The sequence below is a fragment of the Sardina pilchardus genome, chromosome 7 (genome assembly GCF_963854185.1).
Source record: "Sardina pilchardus chromosome 7, fSarPil1.1, whole genome shotgun sequence".
Lineage (NCBI taxonomy): Eukaryota > Metazoa > Chordata > Actinopteri > Clupeiformes > Clupeidae > Sardina > Sardina pilchardus.
In genome coordinates, this window is record NC_085000.1 from 20284422 (window position 1) to 20303768 (window position 19347).

The 19347-nt window shown below is 46.9% G+C and overlaps 2 protein-coding genes across 9 annotated transcripts in view; one reads left to right on the top strand and one right to left on the bottom strand.

Annotated features, from left to right (window-relative positions):
* Nucleotides 1-14240, top strand: part of tns2a (tensin 2a) — a 32869-nt gene extending 18629 nt beyond the window's left edge. For 2 of the 7 annotated variants that reach the window (XM_062541140.1, XM_062541145.1), the window contains exons 4-28: nt 506-544; nt 789-830; nt 1341-1390; nt 1632-1815; nt 2056-2106; nt 2232-2354; nt 2670-2734; nt 3028-3111; nt 3464-3576; nt 3848-3908; nt 4201-4276; nt 4598-4727; nt 5387-5452; nt 5656-5793; nt 5974-7311; nt 7708-7873; nt 7998-9106; nt 9212-9343; nt 9554-9649; nt 9976-10053; nt 10180-10257; nt 10362-10530; nt 10977-11045; nt 12195-12224; nt 12658-14240. In XM_062541140.1, the coding sequence (XP_062397124.1) occupies nt 506-544; nt 789-830; nt 1341-1390; nt 1632-1815; nt 2056-2106; nt 2232-2354; nt 2670-2734; nt 3028-3111; nt 3464-3576; nt 3848-3908; nt 4201-4276; nt 4598-4727; nt 5387-5452; nt 5656-5793; nt 5974-7311; nt 7708-7873; nt 7998-9106; nt 9212-9343; nt 9554-9649; nt 9976-10053; nt 10180-10257; nt 10362-10530; nt 10977-11045; nt 12195-12224; nt 12658-12799 (4629 nt within the window). In that variant the 3' untranslated portion in view covers nt 12800-14240. The remainder of the gene's footprint in view (nt 1-505; nt 545-788; nt 831-1340; nt 1391-1631; nt 1816-2055; nt 2107-2231; nt 2355-2669; nt 2735-3027; nt 3112-3463; nt 3577-3847; nt 3909-4200; nt 4277-4597; nt 4728-5386; nt 5453-5655; nt 5794-5973; nt 7312-7707; nt 7874-7997; nt 9107-9211; nt 9344-9553; nt 9650-9975; nt 10054-10179; nt 10258-10361; nt 10531-10976; nt 11046-12194; nt 12225-12657) is intronic. The other 5 variants (XM_062541141.1, XM_062541142.1, XM_062541146.1 and 2 more) reach the window with 5 other exon arrangements.
* A 73-nt stretch (nt 14241-14313) lies between these two features.
* tmem106c (transmembrane protein 106C) lies at nt 14314-19266 on the bottom strand. Of its 2 annotated transcripts, none has more exons than XM_062541149.1 (8): nt 19099-19266; nt 18091-18338; nt 17699-17762; nt 17332-17491; nt 16442-16582; nt 16072-16121; nt 15927-15980; nt 14314-15754 (listed from the first exon to the last, which is right to left on the bottom strand). In XM_062541149.1, the coding sequence occupies exons 2-8, from the start codon at nt 18299-18301 to the stop codon at nt 15598-15600; spliced, it is 837 nt and encodes a 278-aa protein (XP_062397133.1). In that variant the 5' UTR covers nt 18302-18338; nt 19099-19266; the 3' UTR covers nt 14314-15597. The 2 variants fall into 2 exon arrangements, with proteins under 2 accessions (XP_062397133.1, XP_062397132.1); XM_062541148.1 differs by having other exon boundaries at nt 18996-19265.
* Nucleotides 19267-19347: the final 81 nt, after the last annotated feature.

Below are 19347 nucleotides of genomic sequence, written 5' to 3' on the forward strand. Positions count from 1 at the left end.
TGTGTGTGTGAGAGAAATGCATACAAAAACATAACAAACTTTGATGTTTCTACGCTGTCTTAAATTGATTTAGTACTTGGGTGTGTTGTATGTATTCAAGCTTGACTTTTCCGTCACTGCTGACTGATGCGTGAACATGAGTGTTGTGATGACACGGTGCGATGTACACACAGCTTTGTTCACGACTCTGACCGCATAGTGCGTCCCCACATGTGCAAGAGGATCGGTACTACTGATGGGTCTTAGTATGCGCGGAGTGGTGCCTGTTATCTGCGGTCGAGGGTTGTTTTTGGGGCCTTTATCTCCCCGTCGGAGGGAGCATTTCCTCTCGCCCATCCCAGAGGATCCCTGTGCTTCATGTGCCTCCACTCCCTTCCCCTCTTCCTGAGGAAGAAATAAAACAAATGGACGACCAGAAGCAAATGGACGTGCCTCGCGTGTGAAGCGTCAGCCATGGCTGTGTAGTGTGCATCTGTGAGTCACGGCTCTGTCTCTTGTTCCACAGGTGAACACGGCCTGCATCCCGGCTGCCCCATCTGACCTGGTGAGTGGTGTGTTTTATCTCTTCTCTCTCTCTCTCTCTCTCTCTCTCTCTCTCTCTCTCTCTCTCTCTCTCTCTCTCTGTGTCCCCCCCACTCTCTCTCTCTCTCTCTCTCTCTCTGTGTCTCTCTCTCTGTTTCTCTCTCTCTCTCTCTCTCTGTCCCTCTCTCTGTCTCTCTCTCTCTCTCTCTCTGTCTGTCTCATGCCGTTTTCTCTGATTTGAAATAAGTGTGTTATTTCCTCTGCAGCAGCGTAGGGGAACAGCTCCCTCCAGACACATCCAGCACCTGGTAAGGCTCTTCTGCGCCGCTTCCCTCTTTACTCTCACTGCTGTTCCTGTGCAGGGCTCTTTACATGCAGCGGGCAGGGCTTTTCGTCCGGTCATATTTTCTCACGTGCTAAATCCAAGTCTGAAGGTGATGTTGGTTAAACAGATGTCTCCATTCCGGCTCCGCGCTCAGGCTTTTGTTGTCAATGGGTTGCACTGTGTGGTGGTGGAACACAAGGAGGAGAGTTCAGACACTTCATAATAACAAACGCTTCATGATGAATTCCTTCCTGGCAGCCAGAAGAGCTGACACAACCTGAGGCCAGCATGTCTCATTAGAACCTTGGGACCAGCCCTTACTGACGTCGAAAACAGAGCTGCTCTCATTGCACCATGTGCAGCCGCATGATCCCTCCACCCTCAAATGGCGACCACAAAGCTCCAACACAGCGGAGACAAATTGGATCAAAACTGTGACATCATGCTTGCTTTCTTCCATAGTTGTGTAATAACGTGTCCTTCTTATGCACAGGGCTCCACAAAGTCCTTGACGTACTCCAAACAACGGAGTACTCTTCCCAGGTAAAGACCCTAACTGTTGGACATAATTGATTTCCTCCATGTTCTCTCCAATCTCTTACATTGTATGACTCTGTATGAGTAATGCATGTAACTGTTAAGAATGATCTTGTCCAGATATGCATGAGTGGCTGTGAATGATATTATGTTATGAAAGTGTTTTGGATGTGTGCACACAAAACCAACCTGGGTTGGTAGGGAGGTTGTATCCATGAAAGGCCTCAGGAGTCATTCCTCTCCCCAGGAGCTTCAGTGTGGACCGGGTGATGGAGCGTGTCATGGAGAGGAACTATGACTTTGACCTCACCTACATCACAGAGAGGATCATCTCCGTCTTCTTCCCCCCTCTGCTGGAGGAGCAGCGCTACCGTGGCAACCTGAAGGAGGTGGCCGCCATGCTGAAGTCCAAGCACCAGGACAAGTTTCTGGTCAGTAAAGAAAGACTGTGTTTCACCTGTGTGTCTGTCTCTCCATTTGTCAAGATTTGGGAAGAATATCACGGTGTCATGAGAGTACCAGTAGAGTAGATTACAGTTCTACTATGAGATGATGGGGGATTTGTCTGCTTACATTTGTTTTGGATTTTGTTTTGTTATTTGTATAGCAGTTCGTTGTCAGTAACCTGCAGTTCATTGGTTTTGCATTTTTTTATTTATTTCTTTCCTCAGCTTCTCAACCTCTCCGAGAGAAGGCATGACATCACCCGCCTGAACCCAAAGGTGAGGTCGTGGCCTCTGTGCGCTGTGTGGCCCTCTACGTCCCAGCCTTGTCCTGTAATTAGCGGGCGTAATCTGGCGAGAATGTTCCTAATCCCTGCGCTGCCCCCTTGCCTTCTCTGCCGCAGGTCCATGACTTTGGCTGGCCCGACCTCCACGCTCCGCCCCTCGACAAAATCTGCGCCATGTGCAAGGCCATGGAGACCTGGCTGAACTCCGACCCCCAGCATGTGGTGGTGCTGCATTGCAAGGTTAGGGGGTCAGATGTGTCTCTCAGGGCTCCCCTGTGGAGGTGGAGGTGGAGGACGGGGCTATAGGTGACCCCGACTCGGAGGTCAAGCCCAATGACCAACACCTCACACCTCTCCAGGGCTTCAGCAGAACACAGCATTGTTTACACAGCTTAGAATAGTTACACTCAAATATAACGCCTTTGATTCCAGTGGTGTTGTGGCATGTTGTGTTTTGTGTTCTTACTTTTCATAATTTGTGTATAAATTGTCAGTATTTCTGTGTGCAAACCTGAGATGAAAAGATACTCATGCGTGTTCTATTCCTGACTGCAGGGCAACAAAGGTAAAACCGGAGTCATCATTGCAGCCTACATGCACTACAGCAAGATCTCTGCAGGGTGAGACTCAACAACCAGCTTTCTTCTTTTTAGAGTTTTAGAGTTTTCTTTCATGTCAAGAAAGGAACCAGCTGGGCAATGTTTCAGCGATCTATGTTTATGTGTGTGTGTGTGTGTGTGTGTGTGTGTGTGTGTGTGTGTGTGTGTGTGTGTGTGTGTGTGTGTGTGTGTGTGTGTGTGTGTGTGTGTGTGTGTGTGTGTGTGTGTGTGTGTGTGTGTGTGTGTGTGTGTGTGTGTGTGTGTGTGTGTGTGTGTGTGTGTGTGTGTGCATGTGTGTGCGTGTGTGTAAGCAGGGCAGACCAAGCTCTGAGCACGCTGGCCATGAGGAAGTTCTGTGAAGACAAGGTGTCCTCCTCCCTCCAGCCCTCACAGAACAGGTCAGTCCTCCCCTCAACGACACCTCACCCATGTCCATGTCCATCTCCACTGTCCATCTCTATTGTCCATCTCTATTGTCCATCTCCACTACACATCTGTATTGCAAATCTCCATTGCACATCTCTATTGTCCATCTCTTTTGTCCATCTCCACTGCGCATCTCTATTGTCCATCTCCACTACACATCTCCATTGTCCATCTCCACTACACATCTCTACTGTACATCGCTATTGCACATCTCTACTGTCCATCCCTATTGCACATCTCTACTGCCCATATCTCCTGCACATCTCCACTGTCTATCTAATTGCGTGAGGAACTGGACAGTTAACAGTGGCCTCCTGCCTGCAGGTACATCTACTACTTTGGAGGTCTCCTCTCAGGGGCCATCAAGATGAACAGCAGCCCCCTGTTCCTCCACCAGGTCCTCATCCCCACCATCCCCAACTTCCAGGCAGACGGAGGTGAGCTGCCACTTCCACTACAGACGATCAGTTATCTCCTGAGTTCTACTGAGTATTCTTCTCAGCCTTAGCAGCATGTAGATGGAACGGATTCATCTATCTTGATTAAGACAGATCTGCTAAAGGTCTAAATTTTGAGCTGGCTTATCATCTGCGATCCCTCAGCATGATGTCTCTAACTTTTTAAACTGAAGCAATCAAGGAGGAGGAGATGGGAGGCTCAGCACATTCCTCAGTGTCTAACATCCCTCTTGCCTCCTTCCTCTCCCAGGATATTTTCCATTCCTCAAGATATATCAGTCCATGCAGCTGGTCTACACATCTGGAATATAGTAAGTGTCTGTCAAGTGCACACAAATTAAATTGGCATCAAATGAAATTACTAATAACGTTTGTAAGGTTCATCAGAGGAATTTGATCCCTTTTCAAATGGAGGGCTCGAATGAAAATTAATTGGTGTCTGTGTGTGTGATAGATTTCTGCAGGGTGAGACTCAACAACCTGCTTCTTTTTAGAGTTTTAGAGTTTTCTTTCATTTCAAGAAAGGAAACAGCTAGGCAATGTTTCAGCGATCTATGTTTATGTGTATGTGTGTGTGTGTGTGTGTGTGTGTGTCTCTCATAGTGACCTGCAAGGCTCAGGAGGAAGACGACTGTGTGTTACCATAGAACCTGCACTGCTACTAAAAGGAGACATAATGGTTGGTGTTGTATTTATGTGGCTGGATGAGTTGTGTTTTTCTATTTTTACACTCGTGATCAAGCTCTGCTCCTGGCAGTCGCTTAACAGCTGTCTGGCGTCGGCCACACACAGAGGGATGTTTTCTCCATTATATCTGCTTTCTCTATCCTTTCCTACCCCTACACATTTACCTATTCACTCCTCTGTGACTTGAATTCTCACCTCTCACACTCCCTCATGTCCAGTTTGTGCCCACATACTCACATCATGTGCTCACCTCAGCCACACTCTCCACCTCTGACCCTCCTTTGCGTGTGTCTTACTCTGGCGCCCCCTGCAGGTGAAGTGCTACCACAGACGGGTGCAGAACGCAGAGAGGGACACCGTGTTCCGGCTGCAGTTTCACACCTGCACCATCCACGGGGCGCAGCTCTGGTTCGGGAAAGGGGAGCTGGATGATGCCTGCTCGGGTAGGCTTTATTTGACACACCCAAAGTGGGTGTAGACTCATGCCAGTCATTAAGGGTCGTTCACACCAAGAACGATAACTATAACGATATAGAATGTCAAAAATGTCAACAGTCAGTTCACTTAAGATCCACTATTAAAGCAACACTAAAGCACTTTTCCTCTGTTGCGCGCACACTATTTGTTTATCCAGCAAATAACGATGTCCATGGACAAGGTAGAGCCAACATGAGTGTAGACTCATACCAGTCAGAATGTCAAAAATGTCGTTTTCATGTTTTATGTTTTATGTTTTATGATTTATCATGATCTCTTTTTAATTACTCTTCGCCCATCTATGCTTTTATCTGCTATTACTGTTTTTGTTTATGTAAAGCACATTGAATGACCTCTGTGTATGAAATGTGCTATATAAATAAACTTGACTTGACTTGACTTGATACCGTCATAGAATGTCAAAAATGTCAACAGTCAGTTAACTTAATTAAGATCCACTGTTAATGATCCTCAGCCATCCACACCAACACTGAGAAAGTCCAGCTATGAAATGCTGTGTGGTCCTAGAGAAAGGGCGTGCCAAGCATAACGATTGCACTAATGTGACACAATGCTCTAATCGTGTAAGTGACACTTTCACTGCATTGTTCTCCTCTCTGTGCAGATGAAAGATTTCCCTCTGATGCAACAGTGGAGTTTGTGTTTTCCTCTGGACCAGAGAAGATGAAAGGTTGGGGCGTGTACTCACTTCTCTCATGAACAATACCTATTATAATATGACTTTTAAAGACAAAGATCTTTAAAAGGACACAGGAGTTAGACTACTGTACACTAGAGTTTAACAACGTGACATAAATAGCTACAGTACTTTTTTGGTACTTGTCTGGCTGATGTTTCTCTAAAGTCATGGGTCAATTTCCTCACTGCTGTCAGGTCGGGAGTACCAGAGGAATGACCCCGCGGTGACCGTCGACTATAACACATCAGACCCAGTGGTGCGTTGGGACTCTTATGAGAATTTCAACCAGAGGCATCAGGACAGCTTGGAAGGTAGAGTGCAGCACTTGGAAGGTAGAGTCCAACTAGAGACAGATCCTGACTTGGGAGACGTAGTAGTTTATAGTATAATAAACCATGATAACCACAAAAAACTTAATGACTTTATTATAAGTCATGTTTGTGTATCAGCCAGTATGACCAGTGTTGTGGTTTGAGGTTGCTGTCTAATTAAGATCCTGTGCCCTTATATAGATATTGGCCATACTCGCGGCCCATTGGACGGCAGTCTGTATGCCCAGGTGAAGAAGAGGCGTGCCGCTGGCTCTGGGTCGCTCACCTCCACCAATGGGAGCCTGCCGTGCAGCGCTGCCGAAGAGCGGCCCAGCCAACTGCTGTCGGTCAGCTCCGACTCGGGTCACTCCTCGGCGGTCGCCGAGCGCATCGAGGACCCGCCGCGCCCGCCGCCGCCCACCCAGCAGGAGCGCGAGGACCTGGAGCGGCTACTGGGGGGCATCGAGGGCGACCGGGCCGGCGGACGAGACCAGCGGGAGCGCGAGACGGCCATCCTGGACGACGGCGACCCGGTCCTGGCGCCCGAGCGCGGCGCGGGCACCCTTCGGCTGAGCCGCTCGTGCTCCTGCCGCGCGGGCTACCGCTCCCAGCACTGCGCCGAGCCCACCTGCGACCGCCCGCACCACCTGCCCAATGGCTACTGCCTGGACAGGCCGTCCGGCACCAACGGGCACTCCGGCGGCCCGCCACCAGGCCTCATGGGCATGTGCCAGCACCACAGTGCCCACTCGCACCAGTCTCTGCCCCCTCCTGACCTGCTGTGGGATCGCCAGCAGGGGGCCCCGCACTACCTGCACCGCAGCTGTTCCGAGGGGCCCTCCCGGCACATGTGCCCGTACCCCGGCCAGGACAACCCCCACGGCCTCTCCGCCCCCGGGCGTCTGCTGTGCCGGGCGGACGACTACCTGCCGTACCCGCCGCACCCCGCGTCTCACGGTCACCCGCACGCGCACCACGCCAAGCCCCCCGCGCCCTACCACCACGACGTCATGCTGCTGGACGGCCTGGGCCCGCCCGGCTGCCCGTGCCGGGACTGCTGCGTCCGGCGGGACGACTCGGCGTTCCACGCGCTGCCCTGGGAGCGCGAGGGCCTGCGGCGCGGCCGCGAGGTGTCGCTGCACTGGGAGCGCGAGCGCGACGCCGACCTGCAGTGGGAGCGCGAGGCCGACTACTGGCACCGCCGCGCCACCGTGGCCGGCTACGGGCCCCAGGGCCACGAGCTGCCCGCCTTCACCTTCGACCCCTTGCCGTCCGGCCACCCGGCCTACCCGGAGCCCACGCACTCGCACACCTACTCGCACCTGGACATGAAGTACAGCAGCAGCGGCGGCGGCTACCAGACCCCGCGGCAGGCCTGCCCCTGCTCCCCCTACCAGCCCTCCCCCTCAGAGAGCAGGGGCTACGCCTCGGGCTACCAGTCCGAGTCCACCTCTCCTCTGCCCCCTCCTGCCAACTGCCATGGACCCTCCAGCCACCCCGAGAGCCACTCGCAACACTATCCTCCCGACACGCATACCGGTGGGTGCCATTTTTAGTCCTCTATATTGGATGTTTTGGAAGAACCTTGTGACTTAACTCAAACAGTCATTTTTTTTTCCCCCCTAGTCAATTATATTCTTATAACTTCCATGATATTGCAGGTGGATTGAGTGGATTTTAAAGTGATGAACAAACTTGTGATCGTTTTGGCAGTTAGTGGTTTTCGTGGCTTTTTATCTCCACCAGCGGTGCTTGGCACAGCTGGGCACGGAGCACTTTATTATTATGATATAAATTTCATCAGTGGCTTACGTTCCCATTCTCTGCTTATCTTGGCTTTGTGCTTATTGAGGTCACCTAAAGGGTTTTGGTCTCGTGGGCTTTCTCTCTAATGACTGGCCTCACGTCTTTGTGAATGTTTTTGCTTTTCGTCAGATGGCCACACAACCATAATTGAGGGTGCTCACTGGCGGGACCACATGAACCACGTGGCCTTGAGGGGGATCCACAGAGAAACACACATTCCCTGCTCCACACCGTCAGATATGTCTGGACCTCCCACCCCAGTCCACACCAGCAGCCCTCTGCGGACACAAGAGAGGTGAAGTGCCATATTGATAATGATATCGATATTGTTGATATCGTTTTTCCACTGTTGTGATCAGAGTCGATGAACGTTTGCGACAGATAACAGATGTCTAAAGAGAGTTGTGTTTCTGTCTCAGCCCCAGCTTGGCAGCTCGTGACAGTGAGGTGCGCACTAAGGAGGCTCTGAGTGACAGCGCAACAGTCCAGCCCCAACCCCAACCCCAGTCCCAGCCCCAGCCCCAGTCTCCTGCCAGACCCCAGCCTGCTCCTCGGGAACCTCACAGCCCCAGTCAGGGCTCCAAAGACAGTGAGGCCCCCAGCACTGACCCCTGCACCCCCACACAGGCAGCTCCCGAGACCCTTTGCCCCTCCTCACTCAGTCCAGAGGTGCAAGAGACCCGCAGCTCACCGGCCGCCCCCCCGAACCAGCCCGCACTAATGGCCGTCGTGCCCCCAGACCACCCCCAGCACCACACTGCCCCCGCCGCAGCACTCCCGCCAGGGCACAGCGCACAGGCCCCTCAGCCTCAGACGGACGCAGCGGCCTCGACGACCTCGCGGGCAGGACCCGACTCCGCCGGCCTCTCCTCTGCCCCAGCCTCGCCCGTGCCCACGCTCGCGCCCGCCCCGGTCCAGCCCGTCAGCAACGGCTCCTGCGTGCCAGAGGCCGTGTTCCCCAAAGCCGACTCGGCGCCCTCCTCGCCCCCCCGCGGCAGCCAGGAGGAGGGCTCCCCCACCGCCGAGCCGCCCGTGCCGGGCTTTGCCACACTGGGCCGCAGGCTCATGCTGGCCGCCGAGCCGCTGGCGGGGCACCACCCGCAGCACTACTCCAGCATGGAGGGCATCGCCAGCAGCGCCCGCGGATCGCCCTCGGCCTCGTCGGAGGGGCACTCCACCCCCACCTTCCCGCTGACCTCTGGCTACTACCAGCCGGCCGGCTCTCTGGGCCCCTACTCGGGACACCCGGGCAGCGCGGCCCCGCAGCCTCCGCTGCCGGAGAAGCGGCGCCAGGGCGCGCTGCCCGGCTCCCCCAACGGAAGGCTGGGCTCCCTGAGGCCGGCGACGGGGAGTCAGCAGTCGGGCCAGCACCACGTCACCTTCTCCCCGTCCGTGGGCGAGGTGGCCCTGCCGGCCAGCCCAAGCGAAGGAGCCATGAGCGAGGAGGAGCTGGGCAACAGAGTCAGCGTCAAATTTGTGCAGGACAGCTCCCGCTTTTGGTATAAGCCAGGCATCTCCAGAGACCAAGGTAACTAAATACATATATAATATATTTATCCTGAAAGTCAAGTCCTGACAGGCAAATGCTCGCACACACTGGGTTAGATAAACACGAATGTTACTTTCTCCACAGCTATTGGTGCGCTTAAAGAGAGAGAGCCTGGGGTGTTTTTGATCCGGGACAGCAACTCATTTCAAGGGGCCTACGGCCTTGCACTGAAGGTGGCCACTCCACCGGCCAATGTAAACAGCCACAATAACAAAGGTACACTTAGCATCTCTCTCTTCTTATTCCCGTGATGTTGAAATGAACACATCCCATTCATGAGCCAAGACATACATTAGTGCACAGGTGTATAGCACAACTAGATATCTTTGCTTTCTTATTCTGAGATGTGCTCAGACAATGCTGGAATGTTCCATTGTTATTCACACTCTCTCTCTCTCTCTCTCTCTATCTCTCTCTCTCTCAAAGTAGCTGATCCTTTGGAACAGCTAGTGCGGCATTTCCTGATTGAGACTGGTCCTCGAGGAGTTAAGATAAAGGGATGCCAGAACGAGCCCTATTTTGGTAAGGACAACCTATCATTTGATGGTTAACCAGCTGAAGCTACCGGGGTTGTTTTGTACAGCTGTTTATAGGCCATGGTGGGTTTTGCGCAATGCAAACATGCCGGCATGGCATGCTATGCTGACTGCGCTTGATGGAGGTTGGTTATTTGTTTTTAACATGCTTTGTCTACTCAAAGGGCTGGTTTGGGTGTTCACTGCCACAGAGTATGTTTAGAGATTCCTGTTTAGAGACTCGGGCTAAAACCAGTTGTAGAGATATCATCACTTTTTTTTTAGATCATAACATGCATTTGATTGTAGAGGACTGTTTATCTGTCTTTCCAGGCAGTCTGTCTGCTCTTGTATATCAGCATTCCATCACTCCTATCTCCCTGCCCTGTGCTCTTCGCATCCCAGAGAAAGGTAAACAATGCCGCAGTGGGGGAGACACAGCCTCCCTTGTCATGCCGTTTGCTTGCTTACACCCAGCACCAAGGATTTAGCCAATGTCATCATCTTCACTCATGCCAATGCACCTTGTTGTTCCAGACCTGCTAGGAGACATCCAGGAGGTGCAGCCAGTCAGCAACCTGAGCACAGCTGCAGACCTGCTCAAACAGGGCGCAGGTGAGAGCCTGCTCAGGGATAGCTTAGGATGTAAATAAGACTCCTGTTTTGATAGCATGCTTTTGATCAGGAAGAGCCTAACTAGTGTCCTCTCCCCTGGATAGCCTGTAATGTGCTGTACCTGAACTCTGTGGAGACCGAGTCACTGACCGGACCCCAGGCCATCGCCAAAGCCACAGCTGCAACCTTGTCCCGAAGTCCGAGACCAGCTGCCACCGTGGTTCATTTTAAGGTGTCCGCCCAGGGCATCACTCTCACAGACAGCCAGCGCAGGTAAAGTACACAACATCTGCACACAAGTCACTCTGCAATAAAATGACATTTCACAGTGAAGCAGGCCATGGTACATAATGTCAGGTTACTGACATTAAAGGGTCGTTCACACACCAAGAACGATAACTATAACGATAACTATAAACAAATATTTTTCTCGCTAATGTGAATGACGATGTTCACACATAAACTATAACGATAAAGACATGAAGAACGATACTGTTGAGAATCACTTTCAGAACGATTTGAGAACGATAAAAAGCTAACAGCCAATCAGAGCCTATAATGTTTTAGCCATCACATTCATTAATACGATGAGAGCATTTTCTAATCATTGGCCAGTGTGGACGCTTTTATCGTTATGGTTATCGGTATCATTCTTGGTGTGAATGCTGCTTAACTCTAAACTTGTTGCTAAACATCAGTATTCAATGGCCTCTTCTCAGGGTGTTCTTCAGGAGACACTATCCTCTCAACAGCGTCACATTCAGCAGCGTTGACCCACAGGACCGAAGGTAGGTTCAGACAACTAAGGCCCTCGATGAGGCTTCATGCTCGCAGTGGACATAAAAACAGCATTACGCTGTATGTTTGTTATTAGAATAATAAATACATCTGAGACATTATTTTGGGAGAAACCTTAGGAGATATTTCGAGGGCTGAGAACCAAAGGAGGTGTAAGTGGTTTGAGTGATTTTGGTAAAAATTGAGTTATACATATCACCTGAAAGCTCTTGATGAGCTCTTTCTAACTGAAATTATAGAAGTAAAATATTTATAAATATAACGTTATTGAACAAAAACCAAAGGTCTTTAACTGTGAACATATAGAAGCAGTTAGATTTGTTTTGGCTCTCCTGTAAAGTTGGTGAAATGTCACTTATGCCCTTTTGGTTCTCAGCCCTCGATTTGTAAATGTTAGGAGGTGCACTTCAGTAACCAATAACATCTTTTATAACATCTTTTCTGATGACTAAGTTGTGATTTAGACAGAATGGTTCAATGATACATGATAATGGTCCTTGTAGAGCAAAGCAGTCTCTCTTCATTTAAAGTATTGAACATGAAATGGAAAGATGGTCAACCAGTCTTACTACATGCACCCCCTCATTTTGGAATGGTATTAACAGTCATCTGTCAGTCATTACTCACAGTATGCTGCTGCATGGTCTAGTGCTGGCTGCCTTGTCTCTGTGTGTATGTACTGTGTGTGTGTGTGTGTGTGTGTGTGGATGGTACGACTGAGGGGAATAAGACATTGGGGAGGAATAACCTAATCACATAAACACAAAAACACATTTAATCACATTAAGTTACGCAAAAAGTCTGAATTTATGGACTTTAAATTTGGCAGTGACAGGATTATACATCATCATTTTTTGGCAAGGCCACTCTTTAACAGAAGGTTTAAGTAGAGTAGATGATTCAGAATGTGAAAATGTAAGTGAGCAGCACAAAAACAGCAAATGGTATGTGTGAGTGTGTGTGTGTGTGTGTGTGTGTGTGTGTGTGTGTGTGTGTGTGTGTGTGTGTGTGTGTGTGTAAAAGCTTGGACTGTGCCTGTCCAGTGCCCCTGTGCTTGTTCTGTGTGGATGGGGATGCGAGGATGCGAGAGCATGCGTGTTTCTGAGTCTCGTCTCTCTGTCTGCTCCTCCTCGCTTCAGGTGGACTAACTCAGAGAGCACGACGTCTAAGTAAGTGCTCTGTGGATATGCCTCTGTCTTTCCTTTTCTCTGTTGCAGTTAGAATAGGCTTTGCGTCATCTCACAGTGCTTTGACTTTCTTAAATCATTTTTATTACTTTGATTTAAGAAATGTGCTGACTGATAATAAACTTTATTATCTCCCTAGATTGAATATACAGAGAGTATTGCTAAGTTGCTAAGTACTGCTACCAGCACCACATGTGGCTTTATTCAGTCAGTATACGTTTGATTATTTTGACCTTGGCTAATATTCTCAGGTATCATGGGTGTTTATTGCTACACAGTCTGTGATTTGCTAATAGATTAGCAATGGGAAAGGTTAATGAAATGGGAACGGTTAATCTACCTTTTTTCGCGATAGTTCATGATTTCTTTTTTCTGCAACCATGTCAATGTCCTCTTTGAATACCTTCATCTCCAGAGTGTTTGGCTTCGTGGCGAAGAAGCCGGGGAGTGTGGCGGAGAACGTGTGCCACCTGTTTGCGGAGCTGGACCCAGAGCAGCCGGCTTCTGCCATCGTCAACTTCATCAATAAAGTGATGCTGGCCCCCCAGCGCAGGTAGAGCAGAGCAGAGGAGAGGAGAGGAGAGGATGGGATGAAGACCGGAGGCCGTCTCCCCAGCCGGGGGCCGTTCTCTGCCACAGCTTCACAAGCCGAGCCAAGTCTGCCCAATGGTTTGATCACAGCCATCTTCCACTCTGTGCTTCACGCAGAAACACACACTAGTTCCTGAAGCTTACAGTTTAAACACCAAAAGCACTGTCAAGCAGAACAGCCAAATTCCCTGATTGAATACATTATGGGCATTCATTGACATGGAGGCAAAGCTATTTTGTTAGTTATACAGTTTAAGTGAAAGACAAAAACGGTCAGCCTTGTGGGTTTTAAACAAGGTCTAGATGTGAGGCGGAACCAGCTCTTCTGACTGCAAGAGGAGTGGATATGTATTTATGTAAATAAACCTTTATAGACAATCATTGTAATATATGAACATGAGCTTTGGTTGAGGTCCAAAGGAAGTGTTACTGAAGGTTTGAGAGTGTGTTAGTGTGCTGGCTTACCAAAGAGGGGCAGAGTCTGTGATGTGGGTGCTCTTAACATGAGCCCCAAAAATTCTTGGGGAAGAGTCACTGATGTTGGGGAAAGTCCAAGGTCAAATACCTTAGCCTGGCTAAGAAATGTGCTAAAGAGGAAAAAGATGAATGTGAGGTTGTATGGGCATAATGTATGCACCGTTGGTTACCTACTCACTGCCTAACTATTCTCATATTGGGGGTTAAGCTGAAGCGTAGTCATGAGGAAGCAAGGCTTGCTGCAAGGGCTATTACTCAGAGTACACATTACACTGAAACAGCTGTTCAGTCTCAAGGTTAGTCCAGTTCTAACACCAGGGGGGAAATACTGCTGACCCCAGTCATGGATATACAGTATTTACAGTGAAGAAGACATTGGAGAGGTCCACCATTCCTTTGCCTATGGTATTACATACAAGCAATATATCACTAGTATGTCGGTCTCAGTATAGGTATATGGCATCAAGGTTTTCGTCACTCAACCATACACATGTATAAATCTCTGTAACCAAGAGAGTACTAGCCAAAAGAAGTATTCACAGGTAGCTCTGAACTATGATTTTTATATAATTGTATGAACATGAAGATAAGAGTGGCCAAAGTTTTTTACTTAACCAAAGACATTTACAGAGCACTTGTTTGTATTAAAGCTTTACATCCTACTTTATAAGCTTCTTGTATTTAATTTGCAGGATTAGGGGTTTTGTGTGCACGACAGATACTGTAGAAGGAAACATGTCTATGACAGGTTTAATATATTGTGGTCTGTTTTGGTCTTTGTATGTAGTAATATATTTCCCATATGCAGCTCATCTGGAAAGTGTAAGAGGCAAGAAACATAAGAAAAAGGAATTTATATCATGTGTTATTTTTGACATATATGCATAAATGAGGTAAATAATAAAGAAATGTAAAGTTGTGGTACCTAAATGCACTGACTGGAGTATTTCTCAAGATTGTATATTTAAAAGTGGAGATTAAGCACACCAGGGAAAAACAAATGAGAAATGAAAACCATTTTCATTTATTAGAGAACTTTATTTATTGGCCTTTCCCTTTTTCACATAACACACTATGGTAGAACACACATTTTTTCCTTTTTCAGTATAAAACATTGCATGTCAAGGAATCTTAATGATCAGCTTATTTTTTTCTGTAAACATCAAAGTACCATTCTCTTTCAAAATTCCACATTTCACTTTTAATTTATAATTTAGCATTATATGACAAATCTTCAAGTTCAATTTTGACAAATAAAATCTCTATAAATAAATATAATATTGCTCATTGGTAAACTTTGCATAGTTTAAAGTGTGTGTTTGGTCTTACTGGAGACAAGCAAGCAACACCAACAATAACCATTTGAGACAGTTACCAACAGTGGTCATTTTCTTATTTTGCAAAGTCACATGATGCAACATCAGTAACACCTCACTAAGCATCAGTAACAACTCTGACTACAACTGGCACAACCAGATCAGAAACAGCACAAAGTCCTATCAGTCTAACATTGATATGTAAATAGTGAAAAAGTAAGTTTTTTTGTGTAAACACAGGCAAAATGATCTTTGGATATATTATTCAAGAAAGAAAAAAACAGCAGTCTTTCCTATCAAATCAGTATGAAAAAGCAGATTTTAGTTAGTAAAACTGTACAGTGCCACACAGTAGAAATGATAACTGGAGTTAGGCTGAGGACATGAGCTTGTCCAGTTGAAGATACTTGTTGAAAGCTTTAAAAACAAATAATGAACATTTCATCAACTTCAAATCAGAAAGCTTACTATACTTGATCAAAAACCAGTGAAAATTATCAAATTCATCAAGCCTGAATGCCAATTTAACACGAGATTCTTTGCTCAGAATTGGCACCGTTCATTATCAGTCATCCAGATCATACTGACGTACTCATTTCCTGGACCATGCCCTACTCTAAAGGGAAGGGCTCTTGAAATGGAGTCAACCAAGAGCCAAGAGCAGCAACGTTCAAGTGTTTCTAATTCAGCAGTAACAAAAGCAGTATTGTGTGCAACTGAACAACGCTCTGAAAGCCTTTTCAAGGAAAAGAAACTCAAGTAGCACTCACCTCATCAGAGGCAACACGTTCCCATGTTCCATCCCGGCCCAAAGAAGCTAAATCTCGGAAAACTACTCCCTTTTGCTCTGCCACCAATTAAACAAAGCCTTGAAGGTAACCATATGAAATCAAACCCCACCTCCATGTCCGCAGATGACATGACATCTCAAACCATGCATGTCCTATCCATGTCTTTTTTTTCTCTTTTTTTTAGCTCAGCAGGCGGATGCTGGGTTTGCGATGTGGATCAGACCATAAGATGGCAGAGGACTGGTGCACTGTAGAGTTTGAACCACAGTCGATGTATCGATAGGCCTCTAGAGTGTTCTGGGTGCTGCGGACCATATGGGATGTTTTAACAGAGGTCCTGCAGGAGGAGAGATTAAGCGTATTAGCACAGTACCCAGGACTGATAATAGATTCTCACATAGAACAAAGATGAAATGAAAAGGAAAAAAGGAAAATAGAGTAATGGATTGAATTTGAAGGAACAGATGTCAGTAATATTTTCAGAGATACACTGATGGAGAAGAACTTACTGCATGAAGACGACGATGTTGTGAACCTTAATGCTGGCCATGGTGCAGAAGGCACTGGAAAGAGCAAGAGGAACAAGTCAGGGGGTATGAATGCACGTCCTTTCATTTGCACTCTGTGTTCTAATGTGGAAGGGAACATACTTACTAGACATAAGAGAGACTCCCACTGATCTCCATACTAACAGTGAAGTTCACCTGGGGAAGATAAACACTCTATAAAGTTCTGTCTGTCTGCAAGATCACTCAAAAAGTGATGGATGGATTACGATGAAATTTTCAGGGAAGGTCAGACATGACCCAAGGAAGGAACTCTTTTGGGAGTGATCTGTAACACCAACGGGATTCCGGAGCCATTTATGTGTTTCGTTTAGTGGTGTAATGGCATGGTATGGCCACGTGGTGGCGATCTGAATAGTTTTTAGGTGAAAATGTATGACAACCTAGGAAGAACAATACAGGTGGAGGTCTGCGCTCTCTGAGTGTTTTTCTAGTTTGAGAGTGTTGAGACTCCATACCTGTCTCTGACTAAGGGGCTTAATCCGGATGACATTGTCCAGCTGCTGGGTCCCTATGACCGTCTTCATGTAGAGCACCTGACAGGTTATGCTGTCCACCAGCACCGTGAAGAAATTGGAGTTGCTGAAGTTCAAAGAGCTCTGGAGAGTGACAGAATCAGAGATCATAAGATCACTGGCAATGCTCATTTAAAGAGGACATAGAATGGATGAATTGAGTATTGCACTGTGTTCTCTGATGTTAATATATTCAACTTTGATTTAAAAAAAATACACTCAATTGCAATTTTACAAGACTAATTAAAACCGTATATTTAGGCTGGGTATTGAAATGGTCTGTTTGACTAAATGGCACCCTCTTTGGCAACCCCAAGTGAACTCCAATGGCTTTGCGATGTCTGACATCACAAGCAGGCTCTTTTCTAATATGCCAATTTTTTATGCCCAATATGTCTATTTCTAAGTTCAAGATTTTCATTTGAAGGAGGGCACAACCATGCCTCATGTTCATGATAGCTCTTTGTTTATGCACAACCTCTCATAATTCATAAAAACCAAGAAAAAAATGATTTCCATTCTGTGTCACCTTTAAATCACAAATAGGAATTTGTATGAAAGCTCCCTCTTCATGTGATCAGACATTCATCTATGGATTTCTTCTTTAACAATATCCTTTTGGTCTGATTGTGATGCAAGAAAGAATTGCAACTATTTAATCTTGTTTAACCTACTTCCCAAAACTGCTGATAACTTAGCCCTTTTTTTGATGACCAAGCTATACTCAATTGATCAAATGGATCTACTGATGAGTATTTCTAAACACTAAAGATTTCTGCTCCATCACTGACAGTGGGTGCCTTTTGAGGTTGACTGTTGAGGGAGAGGCTCACCGTCATGTTAATGAGCACTCTGCTGTTGTTATGGTCAAAGTGCACGGTGACTGTGCGAATGCCATCATCATCCACTCCCACAGAGCGAGGGAACAGGAAGAAGGCCACCAGCGAGGAGGCCAGCAGACACAGCACCACAGAGAGCACCACATACAGTTTCCTGTCAAAACACCACAACACCACCTGAAACTAGCGCCACCTACTGGACTCCTCCAGCTGACCAATAATGAATACTTGTCCTCTATGTACATAGTGATATTTACAAAGGTTGGAATATTCAATTTTAAAATCAACTGTTATGTAAATTCCATCAGGTAGAGATAGAAAAATAGTCATGCATGAAACAGACAACAGAAATGCAACTTACGTTCTTTGAGGACGAAGCCTCTGATCGCTGTATGGAATCAAGGCAACCAGCTCATTTATCTGATCTGCAACACAAACAGAGAGAATACACAAAAGAGAATACAGCATTACTGGAACTACCGTAACTTAAATTTAGACAACAATGTAACATACAAATCTTCAGGTGAGTCAACAAACAACATGCTGAAGAGCATTAACAATCAGGCGCTGAAGCACTTGATATAGGGAACATCTATTTTCATCCGTCAATAAGAGGTCATGTCACAAACTAAATTACCAAAAAATGTAACTGGTTCTCAGGGAATAAAGGTCAAACGTGGAAGTAGTACAAGTCCATGGTGTTTGCAGAAAGCACAACACAAACACACAGAAATTAACCTGCACAAAACTAACCTGAGGGGATTCGCCCAGTGCCTTGGCAAGTTGGACATGTAATGCTGTCTCGTCCGGTGAACTCAACATAAGGAAACTGTGCAATGTCTTCCTGTCTATCCAGGCCATCCAAGGAGTCATCATCATCTGCCTGATAGCCTTGGCTTGTCCTGCCCCTGTGGTCGGACTGATTTAGGAGAGTCCGGTTGTCTTGAGACCAGTGAGTTCCCATTAGCTGTCACCACTTCACCCACCCGTTTGATGGGTACCTAAAAAAATAACATGGAACATTTAATTGTGAAAAGTACAGAGTGTGCAGCTATGGAGCACAACACAACCATTGTTTGTATAACGGTGAGGGTCGCCCATGTTTGCGGCCTAATCTCATCTCTCATGATGAATTGAAACAATGATACTGCTGAGATGGACTGTGACCCGAGCACAATCACTCTCAGCTGATGTTCATGTGCATCGTCCGAACAAATTCTCAATCACCAGCTGACGTGCATTTGTGCAAAAGTTTACATTGACTGCACCAAAAGAGACTGGAACCTAACCGATGGTAACACAGACACATACAGGCACCTCTGAACTATGTTAACTAGTATATTGTTCTAGGAGTCCGAGGTATCTGTGGGGTTTACTTAGGCCTACTAAGTTTATTTTAATCGAACACGCACTTTACCGACGTTTATTTAACATTCATGGCGGTAGCGAGCACCTAAAGCCAAACTTCCAATGAGTTAATTACTTTCACAACCCACTAGCTGCTAGCGGCTATCCGTTTTTAATTCCAATATTAGGCACACACAATTTGGTACAATTACACGTTGAGACATCAAAATCATTACAGGTGGGATACATTACGTTAGCATCGATAACGTCAAAAAATAGATAGCTAACTAGCGTGGTTTAACATTTCATACCTTTTGCCGTGTACAATCAAACCATAAAAGTGACCAACTGACGAAAGGCTGATATTTCAGTTCTTCTATTCTTGAAATTCTTTAAGAGGAGCATATCACTCACTGCTATTTCACTTCAGCTGGGCAATCGTGTCTAACCACTCCTTTCCGACAGGCTACATCGACTTTGTCAGCACTGTTGTTTTGCAAAGCTTCTTCTACACTGATGTCACTGCTCGTTAAAATGGAAATTGATTTGTTTTTCCTTTCTCTACTGCCATCTACTGCTGTGGAGACCTACTGGTAAATATGCAGACGAGCCTAGGTAAATCTGGGCCTAAAGACAAAAAGTTAACATCTGATTATCAAATTG

Coding starts and splice junctions, on each gene's coding strand:
- tmem106c (XM_062541149.1), bottom strand. CDS start 18,301: ATGGGAACTCACTGGTCTCAAGACAACCGGACTCTCCTAAATCAGTCC. Junction 15,981..16,071: donor GGGAGTCTCTCTTATGTCTA/GTAAGTATGTTC, acceptor TGCTCTTTCCAG/TGCCTTCTGCACCATGGCCA. Junction 15,755..15,926: donor AACATCGTCGTCTTCATGCA/GTAAGTTCTTCT, acceptor CTCCTCCTGCAG/GACCTCTGTTAAAACATCCC.